General features: G+C 41.4%; 1 protein-coding gene across 1 annotated transcript in view; it reads left to right on the top strand.

Moving 5' to 3' along the window:
• The window catches only part of MTMR7 (myotubularin related protein 7), a 49,096-nt gene extending 27,536 nt beyond the window's left edge, over positions 1–21,560 (top strand). The window contains exons 6-14 of the mRNA XM_074155018.1: positions 887–1,021; positions 6,086–6,218; positions 11,413–11,522; positions 13,992–14,117; positions 14,917–14,966; positions 16,612–16,812; positions 17,986–18,126; positions 20,233–20,359; positions 21,201–21,560. Of these exons, the coding sequence (XP_074011119.1) occupies positions 887–1,021; positions 6,086–6,218; positions 11,413–11,522; positions 13,992–14,117; positions 14,917–14,966; positions 16,612–16,812; positions 17,986–18,126; positions 20,233–20,359; positions 21,201–21,560 (1,383 nt within the window). The remainder of the gene's footprint in view (positions 1–886; positions 1,022–6,085; positions 6,219–11,412; positions 11,523–13,991; positions 14,118–14,916; positions 14,967–16,611; positions 16,813–17,985; positions 18,127–20,232; positions 20,360–21,200) is intronic.
• Positions 21,561–25,584: the final 4,024 nt, after the last annotated feature.

The raw sequence follows: 25,584 nt of genomic DNA, 5'->3' as shown, positions 1-25,584 counted from the left end.
TGAGGGAGCTTATCCTCCCCCTTTGCTCTGCTCTGGTGAGGCCCCATCTGGAGTCCTGTGTCCAGTTCTGGGCTCCCCAGTTCAAGAAGGACAGGGAACTGCTGGAGAGGGTACAGCAAAGGGCTACAAAGATGATTAGGGATCTAGAACATCTCTCTTATGAGGAAAGGCTGAGGGACTTGGGTCTTTTTAGTCTGGAGAAGACTGAGAGGGGATCTGATCAATGCCTATAAATACTTAAAGGGTGGGTGTCAAGAGGATGGGGCCAGTCTTTTTTCAGTGGTGCCCAGTGACAGGACAAGAGGTAATGGGTACAAACTTGAACATAGGAAGTTCCATCTAAACATGAGGAGGAACTTCTTTACTTTGAGGGTAGCAGTTGGAACAGGCTGCCCAGAGAGGTGGTGGAGTCTTAATCTCTGGAGACATTCAAAACCCATGTGGACACGTTCCTGTGCAACCTGCTCTAGGAGGACCTGCTCTGGCAGGGGGGTTGGACTAGATGATCTCCAGAGGTCCCTTCCAACCCCATATCATTCTGTGATGATTCATGCTATACCACTGTTCTTGTGATTGCAATGTTGTACTCGTCACAACCTCTAGAGACCACCTTTCAGGAGTTATTCTACATTAGGGAAATACTATAGTTAAAATAGCTCTAAAACTTGGATTCAAGACTATACCTGGGCCAATGGGATTGTATTGTTTTAATATTTCCTTGCCTTTTAAGGAAGAATTCGTTTATTAACATGTAATTCATTTTACCATTCTGCCCTTCCCACATAACTGTACATATAATGAGCTGTTTTGTATATGCTTCTGGATGCTAAATAATTTCTGCTTAATAACGATGGTGATTTTTGCTTTTTTGATTGTTTTTCTGCAGGCGTCCATCTGTAGAAGCAGCCAGCCTTTATCTGGCTTTAGTGCTCGATGCCTTGAGGATGAGCAGATGCTCCAGGCCATTAGAAAAGCAAACCCAGGAAGTGATTTCCTATACGTTGTTGACACTCGGCCCAAAGTAAGTACATTCAATTTCTCACACGTAGCAAGACTGAACCTGGACTGAGTGCATTAGGAAAGACGCACAGCCCAAATGACTGACCATAGTTCTGACCTTAGTTGCACCTGTGTAACTCCACAGGTAAATCAAGATCTATCAGGGGGAATCTTAACTTGGAACCTTGCCCACGCTTTTATCTCTTAGAGGATTTTTTTCTTTACACTGAGCTTTTCTCTTTTTTTTTGTTCTCAACAGAATGTCGAGATACAGAAAAGTAAGTAACTCAGAATAGAACTTTTTCTGCACACAGAGGAGCTATCAGTAGCTATGTTACTGATGGGGTTAGCGAAAAATAATTCCCATTATAAAACTGTATTTACAGTTGTTTGTAATGTTGCAAACCTCTGCCTGCTTATACTAAAATCTTCCATGCAAAATTTCGCCTGCAAGTGGGAAAATTTCAACGACCTCTGCCTAAGGCTAAGGAAAGACCATTTACTGAGGTGACAAGAAGGAAACCTTCTTTGAATATCTCCAGCACTTTTGTGGTTTTGAGAGAGAATCTGAAATATGGTAAATGGTGATCTCAGATGCCAAATCTCTTTCATTGACTAAAATCTTTGGCCAAGATAAAAGCTTTAGAAAAAAATTATGCTATGCAGAAACACTGAAACTCAGTAACGATCTAGAAGAGGCTGGAAGCTAAAAAAACTGTGTGTCCAAATTTGGCATGCTAGCAAACAGGTGATGAGAGCTAGATAGGCTTCAGTGTCTGGAGGTGGGAGCAGGGATATATTCTTTTTTACACTATCAGTAGCTTCTCTGCTGAAGCTACCAAAGCACCTGAAGAAAAGATACCAAAGGGGCCAATCTCCACAAAATCCCTAGTAGATCTAGGATGTGCTATAGCGGAGGAAGAGGAAAAACAAGACCAAAGGCTTGAGGAAAAGGAAAAAACAAGGAAGCGGTTTCAGCAGCCTGAGATGAGGAGACAGAGCCTGAAAGGGCAGGGTGGCTAAAGCTGAGAAACATGAGGAATAGAGGGAGGAAGGACAAACCTGGCAGGGATGGAACAGAAATGAGGGACCTGTCTGTTGGTGACTGACTGAAGCTCTGGAGGCTGGTGGGGAAGTGCTGAGCGCTGGCAGCTGTAATGGGAGGCAGTAGCCAGATAAATGGGGCCTTGGCATGTCTTGTTGCACTTTGTCATTTGGTGAATACTGTGACCTCCAGTTCCCTCTTCTTTACTGGGAAGACAAGGATGGTACTGCCTTATTTGTGACCCTCATGGTCACCTTACAGTGAATCATGATGAGCACTAGGAAAGGATTGTTACAACTGTTCAGGGCAGGCTTTGGATAGGAAGCACAGACCTGGCTGCCTAAATAATGCTTCTTTAACAGTTTTCTGTATGTGATAATATTTATAGCTTAGTATTTCCTGGCTGATGATATTGGTACTCTTCCCTAATTGAGGCTTGCTCGTTGATGGGATTTATTACTAATGACTTACTGACTTGGCTATTAATGATGTTTGCAAGGTAGTAACAGGAAGGACCCATCCTGTAAACTTTTCTGGTAAATGACTTTGGTGAGACACAGTGAAAGAAGCCTGTACTTTAAGGGGAGAGGGTGAAATTGGCTCATTTATTCATGAACGACAGCATTAGTTCCAGCAATACTCCTTCTTCAGGAGCCACTCAGCAGATGAAAACTGTTTGTTTTCATTTAATTTCTCTGGGGAAAAAAAAAAAGTTTCGATGTGAAGACATTTGTATGGACAGATTCCTACTTCTCTCTCTCTGTGCTCCAAGAATGGACTGATTTTCTAAAGCTCCTGTGATCCCAGGTGCCAAATACAGCCTGTGACAGTTAATTTTGCAGCTCTCGATGCATGTATAAATCTAGAACACGTAGGAAGTGATAGATATCAGCACAAGCTGTTCCTGGCATTCCTCAGGGAACCTTTAACAGATGTAAAGGTAAGTTATTGAGTCTGGTGCAAGTGCTCTAGGAAGCTAAAAAACTACCTGCCATCATCAGAACTGCTTCCTTGCAAAGGTGATGAATATTGATGGTGCAGGGAACTCAGCATTCCCCAGAGCTATTCATATGCTGTCCCTCATTGTGCTTGATACTCTTCAAAACAAAAGCTTTGGTTGCAGAGGAAAGCTTTGTTTCCACTTCATTTAAATACACCAGGATGGCCATATGCAGAGCTTTACTTAGGGTACTGTCTGTCTTCATTTTCTCCTTCCTCCATGTGTTTACAGAAGAAGTTAGTATAAAATTACTGCTTATGAGTGAAACAAATTAATTCTATAACTCTTTTTAACAAGACAGGACTCGGTTATCCTCCACATTAAAGAAGATGCCAGGAAATCTGGCAAGTGAGGTCTGTTCCCTTTAGAGGTTGTCTCCTTATATTCACTGAGATTAAGTGAGGACAGGCATAATTTGGAGAGCTTTGCAACAACTGCTTTAAGAGCAACAGATGGAATTTTGGTAGGTGATGTGGAAAACTTGTTAGTAAATATTGTGGCAGCTGCAAAGTTTGGCAACTGACAGTATTTAAAATAAATGAGTGTCAGAAAGCCTTGCAAATTTAACCTTCTATTTATTTGCTTTTAAAGAGGGCTATTTCAGACTGTCTTAATAAAGGATTTCTGTGATAAAATTGCTCTGTGGCGGAGACAGTTAATAGCATTTATTTTACCAAGGATTGGGTCGGTTGGGGGCTAAATATTTTTCATTTAGGGTTTCAGGGGTTTAGACTCGTGCACAGATCTTTCTTCCTGAAGCTCTATGCTGTTGCAGAGAGAGGCTGCTCCATGTTGTTTATATTAGAACACTGATGTCTACTTCAAAAGATAAAGATTAGGATTCAGCAGATAATTTTTATCTTTCTAGCAAGTCACACTGAGGACTCTGTCCTTAAAGGACATGCTGTTCACAGGCTGTATCTTTTTTTTTTATTGTTCATTGATAGTCAAAACATCAGCAGACTGCTGGTTAATAGACAAGATTTTTGGGTTTTTTTCCTGCACTTTTGCCTGAATTGCATACTGCAAGTTAAAATAAGTTTTACACAAGATTTGAGTAAATGAAAAATGCTGGTTTATTTGCCTAGGCTCCTATCTTAGAATATGGTTCCTTCTGTTGTATCATGAAATTCATACCATGTTTCAATTCCTAATGGTGGTCCACAAACATAACTATGTATTCCTATTGCCAAGCCCTGCTCAGGGAAATGGATGCACTAGAAAGTGTGAAGATGGGAAAAAGTTCTCTATCTTCACATATTAAATTGGACAGAATAAAAGAACTGAAAAGTGGTCTCACCTACCTGCTTTCTTAGCATCTAAAATGAAATTATAATGGCATAAAAAGCTTTCAGTCTTTAGCTGTTTGCTGTGAAAGTTAAGAGGTCAAATTTGGTCCATAGAAACCTGTTTTGACCCATGATATAAAAAAGCTAGACTTGTTCATCTTAGTTGGAGATAGGTTGGCAGCAGACAGTCAATCCTACTCAATTGCATGCGTTAGGCTCCGATTCAAAATTTAATATCGGCAGTATGAGTGTTTGGGGTGGAAGAGATCAGGAAGAGACTCATTCTTGTCTATCCCATGATACCATCAGTCAAGCAGCGAAGTATATTATTGTGAGTTTCAGGAGTGACCACAGAAGCAGCAAATCCATAGCTCTGCCTGCAATATTGGGAAATGAACTGGAACCGGAATTATTGCAGAGCCTCTTGTCCCCCAGGCAATGCCTAAGACACACTTTGTTTTGATATTTCATGAGCATTGGCTCTCACTGCAATGAAGATGAGTCACTTTTGTCCAACTGATGCCTCATAAGGTCTCTCCAAAAGCTTCGTTAGTGCCCTCCAGTCTGAATGTGCACTATCCATCATTATTTAATTCTTAAATCTTTCCTGAGCAGAAGCTGTTAGTTGTGCCGGGAGGAGCGGGGGTTCTGCCATGTGGGATGTTTTGTTCCTCTTGGAGCCTTTGTATTTCTTGGGAAGTTCAAAGGCTCCCCAGCCTTACAGCCTGCCTCGTAGGAGAACAGGGACTTCATGCAAAGGGACAGTTTCTTTCTATTGGACAGTGAGATTTTGCTATTGGAAATAAAAAATAATAATAAAAAATATAATAAAATAGATAGGGTATTAAAGAAAAAGTACTTACTTAATTTCTATCAGCTCTAGTTTTCAGCCCAGAGATCAAAATTTGGCATAAGGGGCTTGGCAGATAGTTTTCTTTCCCCCCAAGAATTTCAAAAGGGGGCAAAATAAGCATTAAAAACACCCTTAATTTTATGATTGGGAAAACTGAACTAAAAAAGCCTTTCGTGACTTTCCCATGCCAGGAAGCAAGTAACAGATTCAAAGGCACAACTCCAGCTTCCAGTTGAATGTATTTTTTGCTGAAGCACAGCAAAATATTTGGTAGCGCTGCACTGCAGATGAAAATATTTGTGGTAATTTTGTCAATTTAAATCTTTTGTGGTCTTACACAGCTAGAGCCAAGATACTATAAACATAGGGAAAACTACTCCAACCCTCTCTTCGATATTCCAAGCTTTGAAGAAGGAAGCTATATCAACTTTTGGATGATTTGAGCGGTAAAACACAGTAATTTGGGCAACATTACAGTGTGCATGTGTAATGAAACCGTGGCATGGCAGATAAGACACTGCCACCTCCTGGGTATATTCTGCTAGTAAACATAATGCTGGTCAAAAATGAAATTAGAATAGCCTTTTGAAAACAAATTAAAACCTTTATGCTCTTGCAGAGAAGCCCTAAATACGCTGTGTTTTTTGTCTCTAACCTCACCAATGAAGTTAACACTGAAAGTGTGTGAAATGGAGGTCAGAGCCTCAGCAGCCCAGCGCCCTGCAATGGGCTGTAAACAGATCCCCGATTCCTAACCCGTTGTGTTGACACGCTGATAAATGCTTCCTATTTGTGCCTGGCTTAAATCACTCAGATTTATTGCAGTAGACCACGAGCTTTGTTTTGAAAAGAATCTGTTTGCTACCGTTTTTCATCCAATTTTCCCTAAATTTTTTCAGCTCAACGCAATGGCAAACAGAGCAGCAGGGAAGGGGTATGAAAACGAAGACAACTACTCCAACATCAAGTTTCAATTCATAGGCATCGAGAACATCCATGTCATGAGAAACAGTCTGCAGAAAATGCTTGAAGGTAACTCTCTTTTTTATTGAAAACTGGAGGAAAGATTTGATCCTTCTGTCATATAAACCAGGGTAACTGCTCTGAAACCAGCAGCAGTGAAAATGGGTATGAGAAGAGAACTTTCCCTAGTGTGCTGAATGCAGCTGCCTGCTGACTAGTGGGACCCGTGCGATGGAGCATCGTCGCAACCAGTGGGGATTTCCTAATTGTGCAAACACCTTGTTCCATGGGTGAAATCCAGGTATTGTTTACTTTGGTGGCGAAATTCATTTGACTTCAATCCACCTTACTTCTGCCATGTTGGCTTTTGTGGTTTACAGTTTGACGGTATAACGAAAAAAAGTCACTTATGCTGATTTTGATGCTAGTGGAAAACATAGGAATTTTATTTAAGCTCAGAGAACCTATGGTTTGATTTCTGTATGTGGTCAATAAGGTAGTCATGCATTTTAGACTGTGACTTTTAACAGAAACTTAGTCATGCCCTGTATAGAGCATGTCACATCAGGTTTATTTACGAAACTCACAATCAATGGGTGTAACCATTCAGCACCTTCATAATCCCATAAAAATTAATAATTGCTTTATAAATACTTATCAGTGTATAAACGAGCACATCTGCATTTCCATTTAATATTTTGAGTACATTACTGTTTAGAGGCCTTCTGGGAAAAGGGTAAGAATAAATTAAGCCACCCTTGACCCTCAACAGCTTGTTGACTTCTAACAAGCAACCAGTGAACAGTGCTCACTCCACAGAGTCTCAGTATTTACTTCATGTGTACCATCAACACCTTCTCTCACCTCCTGGATCAGCTTGATTTAGCTGTTCTTGACTTGAGGCTCTGCCCATGCTCTTCATCTCTCTCCCATCGTCTGTATGCAAATGTGAATTTTAGATCGGAGAAGGGCTTACTTTTTTCCATGACAGAGCTGTGCTCTGTTTTCAAATGAGAGCAGTTTATGCAAACCAGCAGTAAAGTGTGATGCAGGTAGAACAGTCACTTTCTTCATGACTTAATTTTGACTTATTCCTTGGTCTAAGGGTCTCAGGAAGAAAAATAGAAGGATTTTTAGTTCACTGCAGAGCCTTGTTTGGCTAGGAGAGAGGTCAGGTGAATAAAACTGTCACTATTTATTCAGCTTAAGACCATCAAAGTCAAAATAGTAAACAACCAGCCTGGCTGCATGGGACAGTGCTGCATGTTATTTTTGAGCCAAAAGTTTGAGCCCAAACTGACATGTAACAAGGTACTTTCTAATGCATTGAACGTTTCAGGCTGCTTGTGGGGGGGGGAATAACTTCTTAACATCTATTTTTAAATGAGCTATGTGCTCAAAACATCTGCTTTTTTTCATTGGTTTTATCTTCGCTATGTTGAAATCTCATATTTATTGACCTGGCTGATAAGATTAGAAATTAGAGAAGTTAAATCTGTAGTTTCAAGCACTTGAGCCTTTCAAGTTGTTTTTGTTTTGTTTTGTTTTTTAAAATCTTATGACTTTCAGTGTACAAGCAGGGCTTTTCTCATGGAAGGGGCTGCAGAGTTTTCATCTTTTTCCGTTTGTAATAGCGTCCCTTCATCTGCTTCCCTTGTGGCCTTTAAAAGGGTATTTATTACCTGACTTGCACATACGAGAGGAACCAGGACCAAAAGGGCCGCCACAAACTACGATAATATAAATTTAATATGGCTTTAAATTTTGATGAGGGAGTACCTAAACACACCTGGGGGAATCTCTAAGGTAAAGCATCACATTACGAGATCAAAATATATCTGCTGCTCGTGATCTGTTGTAAGATGGTATAAGGTACATAAAAACCTTTGAAAAGATGAATGGGCTGATGAAAACTGATTTTAGTTTAATGTGTGCTGTCTTGTTGCTTGGAAGTGTACAGCACAGGACATCAAAAGAGGACATCAAAACATAACAGGTCTGATGTGTTGCAGGGGTGCAAGGCCAATTTTAGCCAATTTACTGGTATTAAGCAGAAATAAAGGTTGGAGGATCTTTTCCACATGAGAGACTGCAGATTATTTTCAATATACATTTTTAAATAACTTCCAGTGCTGAGGAACTTTGAACAAAAATTGATTATTCTGTTTTCCATCACAAAAGGCACTTTTATGGGGAACATGTTCATTTCAATGATGTTTCTTTCAGAAAAAGCTGAAGAAATCAATTGATACTTATAATAATGTCAATAATTTATGTGTAGGTAACAAAAATTTGGTTTCGCCTTTGTGATTTTACTGACTAATTCTAGCAATTTTATTTATCTTAACTTCATCATGTATTTACTGTTGTATAGTGTTATTTCGGCAAAATATATCAGCGTTATAAAATGATTAAATTTGTAGGATAAGGAGAATTTTTTCAGAATATGCAAAAAATGTTGAGATTTGACTGTACTCTGGAAGTAAAATGCATTTCAACATGCTGGGATTTCCTTCCAGAAGAAAAAAAAGAAAGTTTTACTTTTGTCTCTGCAGCCTCATATTGCTTTAGTATAGTATTGATTTTTAATTTTTTTTTTTTTCATTTAAACAAAGGTGTTTGTGAAGATCCTTGTGGTATTTTTGATCCTGCGGTCCAACATCCTTGAAATAATTTTTAGTATTAAAAGGAAATGTTGCACAAGGATTTTTCTCGGTAAAGATGCAAGGGCTGCCCAGGGCTTGTGTTTGGCACGTGTGACGGGGCGAGCTTTGCCGTACATCCGGGGACCAACCAAGACTTGACCCCCAGCTGTTGTGCGTTGAGGTGATGACCCCACATACTCCCTCTTTGTATTTAAACAGCAAATATGAGCTTCTCCTCCCCTCATACCAGGAGCATTAGTTGCTGATGTAAGAGCAGCTCTCTGATCCTTGGACTTCGGTGAGGGTTTGGCCCATGGCATTTATTCCTTCCTCTACCTACGGCCGTCCTACCAGAAATGAGGGAACTGGTCCGGTATCCCCCTCTGGTACTTTTACTGGTGGAAGAGGGAGGTTCCACCATGTGTCCTGGTTCTTCCACCCCTCTGGGGGACAGGAGCACCCTGGATTGCTATGAGCCCTCTCCAGGGGGGTCTTGATTTTCCTGTGCCTACACAGCAGGTCTTATTTCTCCAAGATTTTGGTACTTTTTCTGCTGAGATGCCTTTTCCCCTTAGGATAAGCTTCTTAATTAAATTCATAATTGAACTCAGTATTAAGGTCCAGATCAGTAGCCAAAAATCATGTGAAATATGCGGTGTATGCCTGTAGGACAGTCTGAACTTTGCTTAGTGAAGTGGTCAGTAAATATTGACTCAAATTTGGTAGTGGGAATGAGCAAAGCACTATTTCAGCCTTACCTTGGGCTTTTGTAAACAGAGACAGCAGCTTCAGCCAGAATTCAGCTACTAATTGGTCATGCTTCCATCTGCGCAGGAGCATTAATCATGGGAAACGCTGTTTGCTTTCCCTGCTGCTATCTATGCATTTTTATAAATATCCTTCAAAAATGACTTTTAAAATAACCATCTGGAAGAGGCCCTGCGTACAAAGACTGCACGACTTTGTATGGATGCATTAGGCTATTTTGCCTCTGAATTAAATGGAGTTAAGACAGCCAGATACGTTCAGAAGTGGCATAAACTCTGACTTTGGCTTGTAAAATTAAATTCCAATTACATTGAAGGAAACTAACATTCGGCCACTGGCCTTAATTAACTGAGTCTTTTAGAAGATTTCCAGAGGACAAGAGACCTACTAAGACATTATTAATTCACAGATCATGTATTAACTTAAATAATACTAAAGCTACTATAATAATAAATAATACATAATACTTAAAGGGTGGGTGTCAAGAGGATGGGGCCAGTCTTTTTTCAGTGGTGCCCAGTGACAGGACAAGAGGAAATGGGCACAAGCTTGAACACAGGAAGTTCCATCTAAACATGAGGAGGAACTTCTTTACTTTGAGGGTGGCAGAGCCCTGGAACAGGCTGCCCAGAGAGGTGGTGGAGTCTCCATCTCTGGAGACATTCAAAACCCACCTGGACACGTTCCTGTGCAACCTGCTCTGGGTGGACCTGCTTTGGCAGTGGGGTTGGACTAGATGATCTCCAGAGGTCCCTTCCAACCCCATATCGTTCTGTGATTCTGTGTGACTCTAACTCAGTAAAAATGATGACATTTTTCACTGTATTCCTTACATGAGTTTCACTGGTTAATATCTTTTTCCTTAAAAGACAGTATAGTTCTACACGGATCAAAATAAACACGTAGGCTATTTATGGGGTGAATTTAATATCTCACTGTTGAAAACAGGTTGCACCAAATGTTGTTGAGTACTTGTTTGCTGCTGCATTGAGGTATCTGAATTGGATTCTGATTGCCCTCTTTTTTTCTTTTCATGTCACAAACTCTGTAATATTAAAAACCAGACACTTGGCTACAGCAGGATAGAAACTTAATGTTGTAAAAACTGAGAGATTATTATTTTTTTTTTCTTCAAATGTGGCACAGAGCTTGGAAAGTTTACAGGGAAATATTTTCCTTGATGAATTGTGGCTTTTACCTCACCATCGGAACACTTTCTGACCACAAGTGGAGTTTTGCTAAGGTTTCCTTCAGGGATGGAGAACCGTGGAGTGAATCGCTTTGACTCAAACCCCCATCATCTGTGGCGATGCTGAGGGATGGGTCTGGGGGGAGCCCAGCAAGCGCGGCTGAGAGTAGGAGGCTGTGACCCCACTGAGGTGGCTCTCTGCCTGTTTGACAGCAGAAATCATATGTTTTCTGTTTCCAAGCCCTCGTTATTGTACATATATACATGTATATATACATATTATACTTATTTATAATATACCTGTATTTTTATATACATGATCTGCTCTCAGGGTTTGAAAACTTTGCTCCCAACACAATTTTGGAAAATCTGTGCTGCCCAGAAGGATGTATTTGGTAAACTGCTTGTAACAGGCTTTGTGACAGCCGCCCTTTTTAACTTAAATGAACCTATTGGGTGAAATTTGACCCAACTCCGTTTCTTAAATATATGGGGTTTTTTTCAATGGTAAAGTTTGACTGTGAAGTAGCCGTTCTGAAGTAGCCAAGAGATGAATGTTTTACAGGAGGGAGATCTGAAGAGATACCTCTCAGGTTGAACAGTCAGTGAAAGCTTAAGGCACTCTAATTACTGTAAATTTAAGATGTAGCTTATTTTGCAGTTTGTGAGCTGAAATCGCCTTCAATGAGTGACTTTCTGTGGGGCCTAGAAAATTCGGGCTGGCTGAAGCATATCAAAGCCATTATGGATGCTGGCATTTTTATTGCAAAGGTAAAGTGTGCAAAATGAGAACAAACCTTGGACTAACCAGATACAGACAGTGAGGACCAAATTCTCTGCTTTTTGGGGAACTTCTGTTACCTTCAGTGATGATGTATCTGGAAAAAAACCCTCTTGCAATGCTTCATATCTGAGGAGAGACGATTCTCAGGTGCTGTCATGTGGACATTTTGCTAATATGGTAAACAAAAAAAGTTTGTGTTCTTTTCATGGAAGAATTCAAATGTACTAAAACCTCTACTACCCTGTATCTTGTTATGCCAGGTTTGTGAAGGTCTGTCCTTTACTCCTCAGCGCTGATTGTCTCTGTGTCTTTCCCTGTTTCCTTTTTTTCTCCTCCACTGGTTTCTGGACATGTTCTTTGGTGAAGGTTTCCGTTTGAGGACTACTTCTTCACACGGTAGTTGTAATACGGGAACATTAGCTACTGTGTTATCCCCCCTGGTTTACTGAGCAACCAACTAAATGCACCTCCTAAACGAACTCCTGGGTATTACCCTGGCCAAACTCTCCAGCAGCTTCTGCTCTTACTTGAGAACTGATTCAGGAAACAGTTGTTGGCTTTGGTAGGAAATTATTTCTCCTAATCCCACCCAAAGCAGTGCAGATATTTGTCATCTACCAACAGGAGTTTTGATTTTTTTATTACCCCCTTCCTTAAGCTTTGCCTTTTAATATTTCAATTCTTATTTTCGAGATCACTATTACAATTTCTTATAGGCCATTTTAGTCACATGAACTCCTACATACGACTGTCTGGATAAAACTTCATGGGTTTCCCTCCTCGGTAACTGCTCGTTTCTCTTGCTTTGCTTCTTCCTGCTCAGCGGGCAGCTGTAGTTTCTTATAGCTGCGGGATAAGTACACACGGTATTATTTCTCCCAGCCCTTCTAGATATCAGGTTATTTTACATTACCTCTTGCCAACTTCTTCCCAGTGACCAGTCTTAAAATACTGTCCCAAAAAAATTTTATCCTTTGTCCATGTGCTTGCTACCCTCCTGCCTCCTCACACAGGCATTTTGACCCGTTCTTATTTGTGCGGTTCCCAGTTCAGCTGTTGGTCTCCTGCCCGCAGGGGTTCTATTTTGGTAGAATTTACTCGTCTCTTGAGATAAACATAGATAATTTATTTTTATTCTTTGTTCCCTATTAAGCCCAAACTTAACTTAAGTGTTTGTTTTTCTAAGCAGTATCTTTCCTAACCTATTTTATTTCTCTACTTTCTAAGTTTAGTTCTTTTTAGAAATGACAAAGGCCAAAACCCTTAGAATTTAAAAAAAAAACCAACCCTCAAGTTCCCAAAATAATGCAACACCGGACTTTGGAGAACTTAGTACAATCTCTTCTACATGTCTTTATGTATAAAATGGGATCTTCTCTCCCCAGTTATTTACATTAAAGACCCTGATACAATCTTGCTTATTAGATATGGGGTCCAGCGGAGGGCCACGGCGTCCAACGGGTCCAGCGGAGGGCCACGAAGATGATCAGAGGGCTGGAGCATCTCCTCTATGAAGACAGGCTGAGACAGCTGGGGTTGTTCAGCCTGGAGAAGAGAAGGCTCTGGGGAGACCTCACAGCAGCCTTCCAATATCTGAAGGGAGCCTACAGAAGAGCCAGAGAGGGGCTCTTTGTCAGGAAATGTAGTGACAGGACAAGGGATAATGGTTTTAAATTGGAAGAGGGGAGATTTAGACTAGATATTAGGAGGAAATTCTTTACTGTGAGGGTAGTGAAGCACTGGAACAGGTTGCCCAGGGAAGTTGTGGATGCCTCATCCCTGGAAGTGTTTAAGGCCAGGCTGGATGGGGCTTTGAGCAGCCTGCCCTAGTGGGAGGTGTCCCAGCCCATGGCAGGGGGGTTGGAACTCGATGATCTTTAAGTTCCCTTCCAACTCTAACCATTCTAGGATTCTGTGATTCTATATGGAGGTTTAGCACTGCCACAGGTTTCCCCACAAGCCTTTAGAAGCGTGCCATCAGCGTGCGATGCAGTTTGCTGTAATAACACCTGATAATGCCAGCACTGGCACCGGGAGCAGGTGTTGCTGTCACTGAACCTGCCATCAAGATGAGAAATTAAGCGCCATGTTGCGAGTATGGCTGTTGGGCTGCTGATACGGGAGTTAGAGCATTAACTGCATCTGAATCTGCTTTAGGTGTTGTCCTGCTCTGGCAGGTTGATGTCTTTAATTGAAACACATCCCACATCCTCCTGCAGTGGAGCGTAAACAGGTGATGCTGCAACCACCATAGTGCAGGGGATGGGATGAGATTTAGACTTTTCAAATGAGAAGGTTAACACTCAACATCATTCAAGAACTCAAAATTAAAAAAAAAGAGCAAGGTTTCCCAGTTCCCTCGTTGATACTCTCTATATTGTGCTGTCTCGCTCTTCCTCTCTTACCCTTGCCTTTCTCCCTGCTTGTGAAATTTCTGACTTTTTCTGTGTCCGTAGGCTGTGGCTGAGGAAGGTGTGAGTGTGCTTGTTCACTGCTCTGATGGCTGGGATAGGACAGCCCAGGTTTGCTCTGTAGCGAGCCTTCTGTTGGATCCACATTACAGAACTATGAAGGGATTCATGGTAAGCAGGTTATCTTTCACAGCTTAAGTATTATGGGCATCATTTAGTATGAATGTCTTTGGTCTCAATGGAAAAAAAGCTTTCCTTATATATACCCTCTCCTCTCTCCTCTCCTCTCTCCTCTCCCCTCCCTTCCCCTCCCCTTTTCTTTCCAAAGGGAAGTTTTTATCTGTCCAAGTTACAGCCTCCCAGTTCCTATATGCAACATAATCCAAGGTGGGATCAGCTGGGCACCCATTTATTTCCTAACTTTGACCGAGAAACTTTCTCACAGCCCAAGGAGCTTCCCTACAAGCGAGAGTTTGTATTCATTTGCAGGGGGCAGTGGAGTTTTGGGTGTCAGCAGCGTGTGCTCCCTCGGCATTAGATTGCAATGAGCTGCTATGTTGGAAAATCTGTCCCTTTCCCGAGCAAATCAGCACTGGTAGAGCATCTAGGAATGCTTATCAAGTTACTGGTTGCATGTGAAAAAGACGTTTGAGACCTTTTTAGGTTGTATTTTAGAAAATGATGAATCAAGCTAATTGAAGCTGCGCTGAAATACCGGCATCCCATCTGCATCCATGAAGAGTGCTGCTTTCTCCTGAGTTGGCAGCACTGACCATTCATTATTTTCTGCTTATTCTAAAAATTATCTGGGATTCTAATACTTCTCGCTTACACCACTCTTGCTTATCACTTTTCTGCTTATTCTAAGAATTAACTGGGATTCCACTACTGCTTGTTTACACCACTCTTCTGCCTGCTTCAACGTGTGTCAGCTCTGCTCCAAGCACTGAACGCAATATTCTCATTTTAGGTGTTAATTGAAAAAGACTGGGTTTCCTTTGGGCACAAATTTAACCACAGGTAAGGCTGTGCCAAGGTTTTCCTATATACATTTTTATGTAGTCGGTATCCGCTGCCATTTCAATTTTATTTCCTTGTTGCCTTACAAAGCACAACAGGATGCCCTCAGGAAACTACCATACACTTTTCTCCTACTACATAATTTAGCTGCCTGGAAAAATCAAAGCGAAACATTTTCCTATCAGTCTTTTCTTATCTATGCACTCCAAGACCGCTATTGGGAATCCCGAGGGCTGGCCCTGCAGTTGCTACCGGCACTGCGAGATCCACGTGGGAGAGAAGCAGGATGTAGGTGGCTTGGAAAATCCCTTTGGGCTCCAGCAGATCTTTCAGTAGGGTCCAGGCTCCCGCCTAAGTCCCTGGTCAGCAAATTCTGCGTCTTCCAGGGCAGTGCTTAATCTTAGGCATGTCTGCGAGTTAAGAGTATATTATGTAAAATACGCTCTTCCTTTTACACTCTGTTCTAATGAAAACAGTAGGATTTGTTCAGAAACGTCAGGTAAAGTGAAGTGGAGTGTCCTATATCGGGGCAAGTTATTTTGTACATCCATTATGTAACAAAAATACTTGAATACTTTATATATTTAAGCATGGATAAATACCTGCATTTTCTTTCTTTCTAGTATTTCCCTTTAGTTTCTGCAAAAATAACAAATGCAATTTTTATATCGGGGTTTAATTACATTATAGCGCTTGATTTGAATATAAATGTGTCCTAATTTCAAAAAATACAACAAAACTTTCACGGAATCTGTGCAGCTCCACACCACCTGTGAAATTCCAGTAGGAACTACTACATTTAACGGGATACTCTCAGATGTTTGTTATCATCAGTGGTGAAAGATATTACGAAATGTAATCGCCACTGGTAGCTTTGTTCTGCACTACAATGCTGCTATATTTTCTTTGATGCATAATAATAGTAGAATTAGAAGTTTCAATTTTAGATGTTTATGGAATTCCATTCTGTATATATATGCACATATATAGACACGCAGAATAACTAATTGAAAATGTTTCTTCCTATTATGTAGACTTATATTTTTTTACTTCTATGTGGTTTAGATTTTCAGGCTCCTTTTCTTCATTGCAAGTGGTTCCAAGAGATGCTTTTATAGACAGAAAATTTGACGTTCACTTGACAGTTACATTTCCCACTTTCTAAAAAATTTCACCAAGAGAGGGCCGCTTTAAATTGTTTTCTGCCAAGGTTATTTTTTTCCTCTCCTGCTCAGTTGTCTGGTTTTGGGAATGGTCTGCCATTAAGCGACTGTCTAAGATAAGTTCCTGTCGTCAGGTCATTGCGGTCATTCTTATGACGACTTGTGTTATTGGGATATAACTTTATAATAATAGTGTTAAAACGTGGCTCTGCAGCAGCCAGCTGTTGGTAGCTGTAAGGCAACGAGACACCCATAAAAGCTGGTTTTTTTCATTTGTATTTGATAAATCCTGCCTTCATTCTGCTCCGTGAATCTTGCCTCATTTTTGTAAGTAAAAAAATAAACTAGTAGTTGAGATTTTAGAAATGAATGCCTATGATGTAACTTGCATGCATAAAGTGAGGCGTTTGTTTTCATTAGTGTTAATTAAGTTTTCCGAGAGGATTTGAGGATATAATTGAATGTATCTTGTCTTGTTTCAGGTACGGCAATTTAGATGGAGACCCAAAGGAGATATCCCCTGTTATTGACCAGTTCATCGAGTGTGTTTGGCAATTGATGGAGCAGTTTCCTTGTGCCTTCGAATTCAATGAGCGGTTCCTCATCCACATACAGCATCACATCTACTCCTGCCAGTTTGGGAATTTCCTGTGTAACAGCCAGAAGGAGAGACGAGAGCTGAAGTACGGAAGGCGTTTCTTCAGGAGGGTATTTCTATATGTAACAGGGAACCACACCCCAGTGTCGGGATGGGGGGCGGGGCTGTGGATGGTGGATTGGGGAGTCAGACGTTTGCCTGTCTATGCGTGTGTGCTTTCCTAAGGCGCGGGCTGCAGCGCAGACTTCTTGGCTCTCCTCGTCTGGCAGCACAGATTAATACCAAAAAAAAAAGTTGATCCTCTGCGCTGTGGCTCTGCCAGGAGGGTAATCCCGGGTGTGACAGGGATTAGGGGAAGCAGACGAGCATTAGCCCTTCAGCCACACGGCCTTTCCTCTGCCGCAGCAGCAACAACGTGCAAGGCTCTAATACAAGATGATATTGACTTTAGTTAAATTCTCCACTGAAGAGTCACCGCTCTTCTGTGTTTCAGCCTGTCTTTGGATCTCATGTCAGCAGAGTTTGCTCCCATTTTCTTGGCTACTTTCTCATGAACAGCTTTTTCGTCTGGTAGCCCTCCCTGGGCCTGAGTCAGCAAACTATCCTTCTGCTGCCCGGCCCCAGAGCAATCAGGAATTAATCCACCAGAGACAAAATCATCGTTCCTGGCAGCGCTGGTGTTGGTGTCTGCTTTCTGGGGCCCTGGCATCATCATGATCGTCATGACACCGATTGCCTTTCTCATGCAGCAGTGAGAGGAAGGTGGGAGTTACTGCCTCCTCCTGCCTTTTGGTCCCTTTCACCGCTCAAATGTGGAGCAGCCTCAGCGCCACAGACTGTTTAAAACCAAAATCTTCACAGGTTATCATATCCCGAGACCTAACTGCATGAGAAACTGCGGCTCAGTGGTGCAGGAGTGCTTTTAAACGTGGGGAGCCCTTAGATGTGCAGAGATCGATCTGAGAGCTGCTTGTATGGGAGCGATCCTCTCCATGTCGCAAAGGAACCTGCCTCTGCGCCTTCTCTCTCCAGCTGCTCTGCCTTTATGGGAAATGGATTGGATTTTGCCTTTAGTGACCGAAGGACTATGGGTTTCTGTTTTTCTGTATTTATAACTTACGTCTAATTCTGCCAAGGAAATATAAAGCTGATTGTAAATGAGTAGTACAGAGCACTAGAATGTCACACCTAAGCTTCAGCTATAGCTGAATTGTAGTAGAGACTTTAATATGGTTTTTATTTTGTATTTTTTTTTCAGAATCAAAGAACGAACATATTCATTGTGGGCTCACTTGTGGAAGAATCGTGCCGATTACCTGAATCCTTTGTACAGACCAGGCCACGGCCAGACCCAGGGGACCCTGCGCCCACAGATGGCTCCATGCAACTTCTTGTACAAGTAGGTAGTATCACTTGCCCCTGAGAACTGTAGGGTGTGTGAGTGGAGAAGAGTGTGCCCTTGTGTTCAAGTATATGAGTACTCTCTTATAGAGAGAAAATTCAGTCTCAGAGGCCACGTGTTCATTCCCTGCGTGCTCACAGTCAGCCAACACCTCTGCACCATTCCACAACGGAGTATTAGTCTGAAAAGGAGCTTAAGATTAAAGCTATATTGATAGTCGGGTGTCCTAATTTCATGGTTACTCGCTTCTTCCACTGGGAAAAGTCTCCTTCAGTTCTGTTCTCATCCATGGTTTCTAAATCTAAAGTTGCTTCAACTTCTTCCACTCCAAGATTTTGTGATATTTACTTGGATCAACTGGTGTCAAAAATAAAAAGGGACATTTCAAGAAATCCTATGGTTTCATTGCTAAAGCAAGTGTTTAGTAAAACATAAAAGCAGACTTTCCCCATGTTCTTGTTATACCTCGAAGTAGACACTGTAAGTTTTACTTGATATTTAAGTTTTTTTCAAAACGTAACAAAACCTCATAATTTAAAAAATATCACTATCGACACTCTGACTTCAGCAATTAATTGTGCCATTAATAGCTTAAGGAGAAGAATAGCTTAAGAAGAAGCTTAAGGAGAACTTGAATAGAAATTAATGAAAACTGTGATTTAAGTAAAACTGATCACTTTTTTTTCCAGTTGCAAGGAAAAAAAACCTGTTAAAAAGTCAATAAATATCCTAAATGACAGAAATTGAATTCTTTCACGTCTACTATTCCAGGTCACATCCACTTTAAAACAATTTAAAAATAGTTGTTAATTTTATTTTTTCGGATAATGGGATTTATAAAAGAAGTACTGATACTGTGGATCCTCCACGGAATGAGTAATCCTGTCGATTTTAATGGAATTACTTGGATGTGTAAAGATTTCCAAGCATGAGCTATCAGATGATAAACTTAAGGGGGAATGTGACTTAAATAGTACCCTGCTGGGGCAGGAATAATAAACCACCATGGAGCACGCACAGGCTCCAGAAATACCTGCCAGCTGAGGGCAGGTCTCCCAGTTAATTAACCTGTCTGGTGAAGTAGTTAACTGGTTCCAGACTCAAGAGTCTGGCTGCGGCCACCTGTGGCCAGGACGGCAGAAGACAGGAGGAGTGACAGAGTAAGCTATGGATATAGAGTTTGAGTTCTTTCCTCCTGAAAATGAACAATCAACTCAGCTGTTTAACTAAAGGTTTGTCAAATAACTCATAGAAAGGTTAGAGTTGGAAGGGAACTTAAAAGATCATCCAGTTCCAACCCCCCTGCCATGGGCAGAGACACCTCCCACTAGAGCAGGTTGCTCAAAGCCCCATCCAGCCTGGCCTTGAACACCTCCAGGGATGGGGCAGCCACAACTTCTCTGGGCAACCTGGGCCAGTGTCTCACCACCCGTTCCATAGAACGGGAAGAGAACTTGCCAACATATACGCTTCATGCAATTTCCATAGACCAGTTTAAAATGCCGGTTGAGATTTTAAGAGAACAGGATGCCATACTGTTTTACTCCTGATTTTTAACTCTCCTTTACAAGGGAAAAAAAATGCTGTTAACTCGCTGCACCTCACCCCCACCCTAGCCCCAGCCAAAACCAAGCCCATGGAATGTCAGAGTTGACTTCATGGGAAGGTAAACAATGGTTGAGAACTAGGATTATGAAAAAACTGTCTTTAACCGCGGCTCTTTTATACGTACCATTGCTCTAAAGCCCATAATGTAGAACAAGAAAATAATACAGCAGAAGTTTGTGGTCAGTGACCCACCCTCAGCCACATGAGCCAAAGCAAAGGTGCCTTCACCTTCCTCTCTATTGTGTATCAGAATTGGTCCAAGCTGTCCATGGCCACAGAGTTGCATCTTCAGGACAGAGCCACTGCAAATGAACCATAAATTTTACCAACTATTCAATGAACTTACGTGTATGCACTCTAAAGATGAATAATCCATGGATGGATCACTTAGGACAACATGTGTCTGAAAAAAAATATTTTAAAAAAGTGTGTATTTAAGTCTTCTGAGGCCACCTTGCCAAAAGGGAAAATTGCTGACCATCCTGTCAATTCCAGGTTCTGGAGTGGAATGTACAACCGCTTTGAAAAGGGGCTGCACCCTCGACAGTCGGTTACTGATTATCTGATGGCAGTGAAGGAAGAAACTCAGCAGCTGGAAGAGGAGCTGGAGGTCTTAAGAGAGGTAATAAGCACTTGATCTTGATGCCCCAGACTTAACCGATGGTAAATGAAACCCAGCTCCATACGCTGCCCAGTCCCCCACGGGCTACATCCTTCTCCAGCATAAGGATGTTCAACCATCATCTTCTCATGTAAATTACAACGAATGTTGTGCATTTAAGACACAACAGTGGACTTTTTTTCTTTAGGGATAAAATTCCACCTGTGCTGGTGCACAAGTACTACTCCTGAAAGAAATTTCCTATCTTCCTGTACCTCTGAAGGAACTGTAACTCAGAGGGACACTGTAATTCAGCACTGGTTTGTGATAAATTTGCGCACGTCTCATGCTCCATCAATGCAAATCGGCAGTTTTAGAAGGTGGGTTTAGAAGAAGGGTTTAGGTAGTTGGGTTGGGCTCTGAACTTAAATTCCTTTCTTTATTATTTATTACTGAAGGGGGCCTAGGGGAAAGCTGGAGGGGGACTTTTTACAAGGGAATGTAGTGATAGGACAAGGGGTAACGGCTTCAAACTGAAAGAAGAGAAATCTAAATTAGGTATTAGGAAGAAATTCTTGACTGTGAGGGTGGTGAGACACTGGCCCAGGTTGCCCAGAGAAGCTGTGGCTGCCCCATCCCTGGAGGTGTTCAAGGCCAGGCTGGACGGGGCTTTGAGCAACCTGGTCTGGTGGGAGGTGTCCCTGCCCATGGCAGGGGGGTTGGAACTGGATGATCTGTAAGGTCCCTCCCAACCCAAACCATTCTATCATTCTACGATTTTTTTTTTGAAGGCAAAGACACATAAGAGAATTACTGGACCCTAAATGTGTGCGTGTAATATATACCGTTTCCTTTATTTCAGAGACTGGCAAATCTTCAGAAATCACAGCTAAATGATTATGAAGTCAAGAGTAAGCAACAAGACCAAAGCAAACAGTTTGGGCTTTCTACTTCCGACAACATCTTAGCTAACACTCCCCAGGAGTACAGCAACGACCTGAAATCATTCCCATCCCGGAGCCCTTCGCAAGGGGACGAAGAAGACTCAGCCCTCATTTTGACGCAGGACAACCTGAAAAGCTCCGATCCTGACCTCTCGGCTACCAGCGACCAGGAGTCTGGGGTGGAGGACTTGAGCTGCAGGTCCCCAAGCGGAGGCGGCTGCTTGCCCAGTGAGGACAGCGGCAAGGATTCCGACGAGGCCGTATTTCTAGCCGTCTGAAACACCTCCCCGACAGCAAGGATCTGGACGAAGTTGAGTCTCTCATGGTCTGGAATGACATCCTTCCATGGGATGGAGAATGGGAGTGGTCTGTGGCCTAGAGAAATAATCCAAAGAAAGGGAACTGTGCAATTGTGTCAGTAGGGATGGAAGCAGAACAAGCCATTAGTAGTTTTAAGGCATAATGCTAACGAAAGGTAATTATCTGCTGTTCTATTTAGTTAAGCCAACGTGGTATTTGTTTTGACTTTATCGATGCTGTACATAATTATTCCTTACTTTGTACATTTCCATAATTATTTATTGTACAATGTAATAGTTTTTCTCCAAAGACGTGAAATTCCAAAGTACTCTCTTACACCACGGGACGAGGGTGAAGATTCATTGGCGTTGGCCTTACCGGTGAAGCAGGCAAAGCTTATTTTTGTAGAGCTCTTTTGCCTTCAGACAGATTGTGTGTATTCTTCATTTTTTCTTTTTTTTTGTTATATTTTTTTTCTCCACGGGAGATGTTAAATTTTGAATGCCAATATCTGGCGTCTTCTCCTACTAGAATCCTTTAGGGCAAATTAAAACTAACAACGGGACACGCTTGCTTGGGGGGGACGAAGGAAGCTTTGATCCTGCAAAAAATACCCTTTAGTGAGGGCTAAGGGACACCCGCTGCAGGCGAGGGCAGCCCCTCTGTGTCCGACTCCCACCCAGCGCCGGGAGTGCGGCCGTTTCTGTGGGCAAACCTTCCAGGAACGCAACCGCCCTGCCACGGCCCGCGTGGGGCGGCAGCCCCTTACCCTGAAACGCACACCAGGCCCTATCCTCTGCCCTCTTTACGTTTCGTTCTCAAGTTTGTTTATATCTTACCCTTGTCCCAAACCACCCACGTAAGAGATAAACATACAATTTTAAAGGTAATTAAGCCCCAAATTCCCCAGCCGATTTTGATTCCTATTTGAAGATGTTTTATCTGCCTGGGAGTGAGGCACATCGGGAGTAGGGAGAATCAGGAATCCAAAATCACTTGTAACAAATCCCTTATGAAAGCGTTGCTCCAAAATTCAGAATTAAAGAAAGGTTATGCCCATAAATGAGCTGTTATAAAGCACATTTCTTCCAAATTTTATTGTTGAAAATAAACCAACCACAACCAAGGGCTGGTTTTTTTTTATCCTCACACAAAATTTCCTTTTTAGCATTTGCCAACTTGAAGAGAGCACGGCAACGCTCATTTAAGAAAAAGACTGATTCACCTCTAGAGAAAGTTTAATCTTGTTGAGTTTAAGAATTTTGATAGTTTTTAAGAGTAGGAGCAATATTTAAGAGTAGGAGCAATACCTTTCATAATCCCAGGCATGGAAGGAAACCACTGAAAAATATTTAAAAATTGGGATGTTTTGAAACTCGCTAAAAAGGCTTCCGTATCAGGGTGTAATTCTTCCAAGGTTTTTTTGTTTGTTTGTTTCTTGTTTTTTTTTTGTTTGTTTGTTTTTAATTAAGAGCAGGCAGTTAAATATATGATTGATAGGGCTGCTCTTACCTGTTTGGAGAGGAGGTGGTCCCGAGCTCCAGGAAAGCAAAGGGGCAGCAACGTTAAGTTTCCTTTGGTTGCGTTTCATACCGCTCCTTCAAATACAGACTTACAGGCAGAATCAAATTATAGAAATAATATACCTCAATTTAGAAGCTTTAGATTTTATTGTTCAGTCTGCTTTTATGGAATGGCTTTTCATTCTGTCCTACGAACTTACGGTATCAAAAATGAGCGGGTAAACTTCAGTGTTATTAATATCCTCTTAAAGGAGCCGCTGTCTTTGAACAAATAATTCAATTCCTAACAGCAAGGTTTATCTCGATGCTATAGTGGAAAGGCCAGATCCTCAATTTGATAAATCACTGCAGCTTAATTGAAATAAATACAGCTATAATTTATACTCTGTTGAGAATCTAGCCTTCTGCTTTTTAATCTTTATGAATTTTTAATAAATGAAAGCCCTGATTTTAATTGCACTTTTAAAAATGTTTCATATTTTGAACACAGCCGGTGAAATTTATGGTGTTAAAGGACATTTTGAATGGGTTTTCTCGAACTAAAGAAACAGGCTGCGAAGTCAGCAACGAAAACAAACCACACACAAGTATTCTGCTTAAAAATGAGTTTGAAAATGGGCAATACTATCGCACAGCTTTAAAGTGTAGAATTGCGTACGACGGGCTCGTGTCCTATTAGACGTGTCTAGAAACAAACGCGGCACCGCAATGTATGCAAAATTCAAAGCGCCGTCTTCACATCGCTTGTGCAACTCTTTGTAATTAGCTTTACAATGAAAACATTAACATATTAACCTTTTATAGTAAGCCTTTACTTAGCCGCCCGCTGCGATGTGTCTCTCAGTCCTTGGAATTCTGCGTTCGCTACTTCTGTTTTCATTGTAATGGATGTACGTGTGGCGCGACCAGCCCCCCGGGAAACACCCTCAAATAAACGCTGCAGACATTGAGCGTCACGTTATTTCACCCCCGTGAATGAAACACGGCTTTGCTTTCCCCATTTTTGTAATACAATTCTTCGTTAACTCAAGAGTCACTTTGTCACTGAGATCAAGGGATTTTATCTTCCCTACTCGGATCCAGTAGTTTAAGCTCTGGAGGAATCTACAACTGACAACCAGGAAAACTCAAGCTCCTGTCAGTTGAGTTAATTATATGGGAGCGCGTTACACCCCTGTATTATTTTTTTTAGGGAATGAGAAGCAAAAAGACTGAGAAAACCACACTATGAACTACATTAATTTCTCATACCATTATGGGGATCTCTCCCCTCTGCTGCAAATCCTTGCAAATTTGGCACGAGCCCACCATAATTTGAAATAGGACACACAGGAACGGAACTGAACTGCTGGAAAAAAAGGATTATAAGAGCATTATAGATTTTTGTGGTGTAATTTCAGCATCCCTGGGTTCAGGCTGTTCTTTAGGATGCAAACGTGCACCTAAAGGACAGCTGGTTTTCTCTACAGAAGATCACCATCTAAAGTCCAGAAAGGAAAAGGTATTCACTCACTGCTTTTATTGGTAGCTCTGTGCAAGACAGAGACAAAGGTGGTAAAACTGGTAACGGGCTCTGAAAAGCTGAGAAATAAGAAGTTGGAGGGCACAACTCGGATGGAAGGATGTAATTAAAAGGAAAGAAAAAGACAAAAAAAAAAAGGGGGAATAAAAAAGGGGAAGAAAGCTCTTTGTAAAATCAGCAGGAAGGTGGGGAACCACATTCTTTGGAGACGGGCAAGCCAGGGCACCAGTTTACACAGCACGAGAGATGTCTGATGACACAAACTAGTAACAATTAAAACCCAGCAACGACAAGGAGGCAGCCTTTGCCACAAAGATAAGCATTTTGTCACTGCTGACCAGCTCACTCGATGCCGCAAACCCCAAAATCAGAGGCCAGAAACGCTGCCAGAGAGTGGGGCGAGGAGAAGAAAAGGTAAAATAAGCATTCAACTTTCTTTATATTTATTAACTTGCCAGTAAAGCACCTGGAGCCAGCAAACCAAATCACGTTAAGTCTTAAAATAAAATTTAGTGGTCTTTTAATATAAAACATGCTGGAAAGAAGCTAATGAAACCTTGCAGGTCCACCAGAGTCACTGTGAGTGAATTCAGGCAAGGACTCGTTTTTAAGTCTGCTGGTTGCCAAGGTTATTCAGATTAATTTATTCTGTTTCCAAAGACTAAAGAACACAGTTAAGGTATTTATATGTTATATAGAAATATATATATATTATTATAAAAAAATACATATAATTATTATATAATTATATATACACCTTAACATAAATATATACAACATACATTTATGTTAAGGTATTCCCTTACCGTTGATATACAAGCCTTCTTTGTAGCTCATTACTACATATAAATTTGATCTCTACAAGTGTCTGACCAAAACAAGGCATTTACAAAAGCAGAGATTCAATATGGGTTTTCAAAGCCTGTTTTAGTGAAGGTGGCTCCAAGAATTACTGCT

Source organism: Numenius arquata, chromosome 10 (genome assembly GCF_964106895.1).
Source record: "Numenius arquata chromosome 10, bNumArq3.hap1.1, whole genome shotgun sequence".
Lineage (NCBI taxonomy): Eukaryota > Metazoa > Chordata > Aves > Charadriiformes > Scolopacidae > Numenius > Numenius arquata.
The sequence above is the reverse complement of the archived record's forward strand: the minus strand, read 5'-3'. Positions and strand labels throughout refer to the sequence as shown.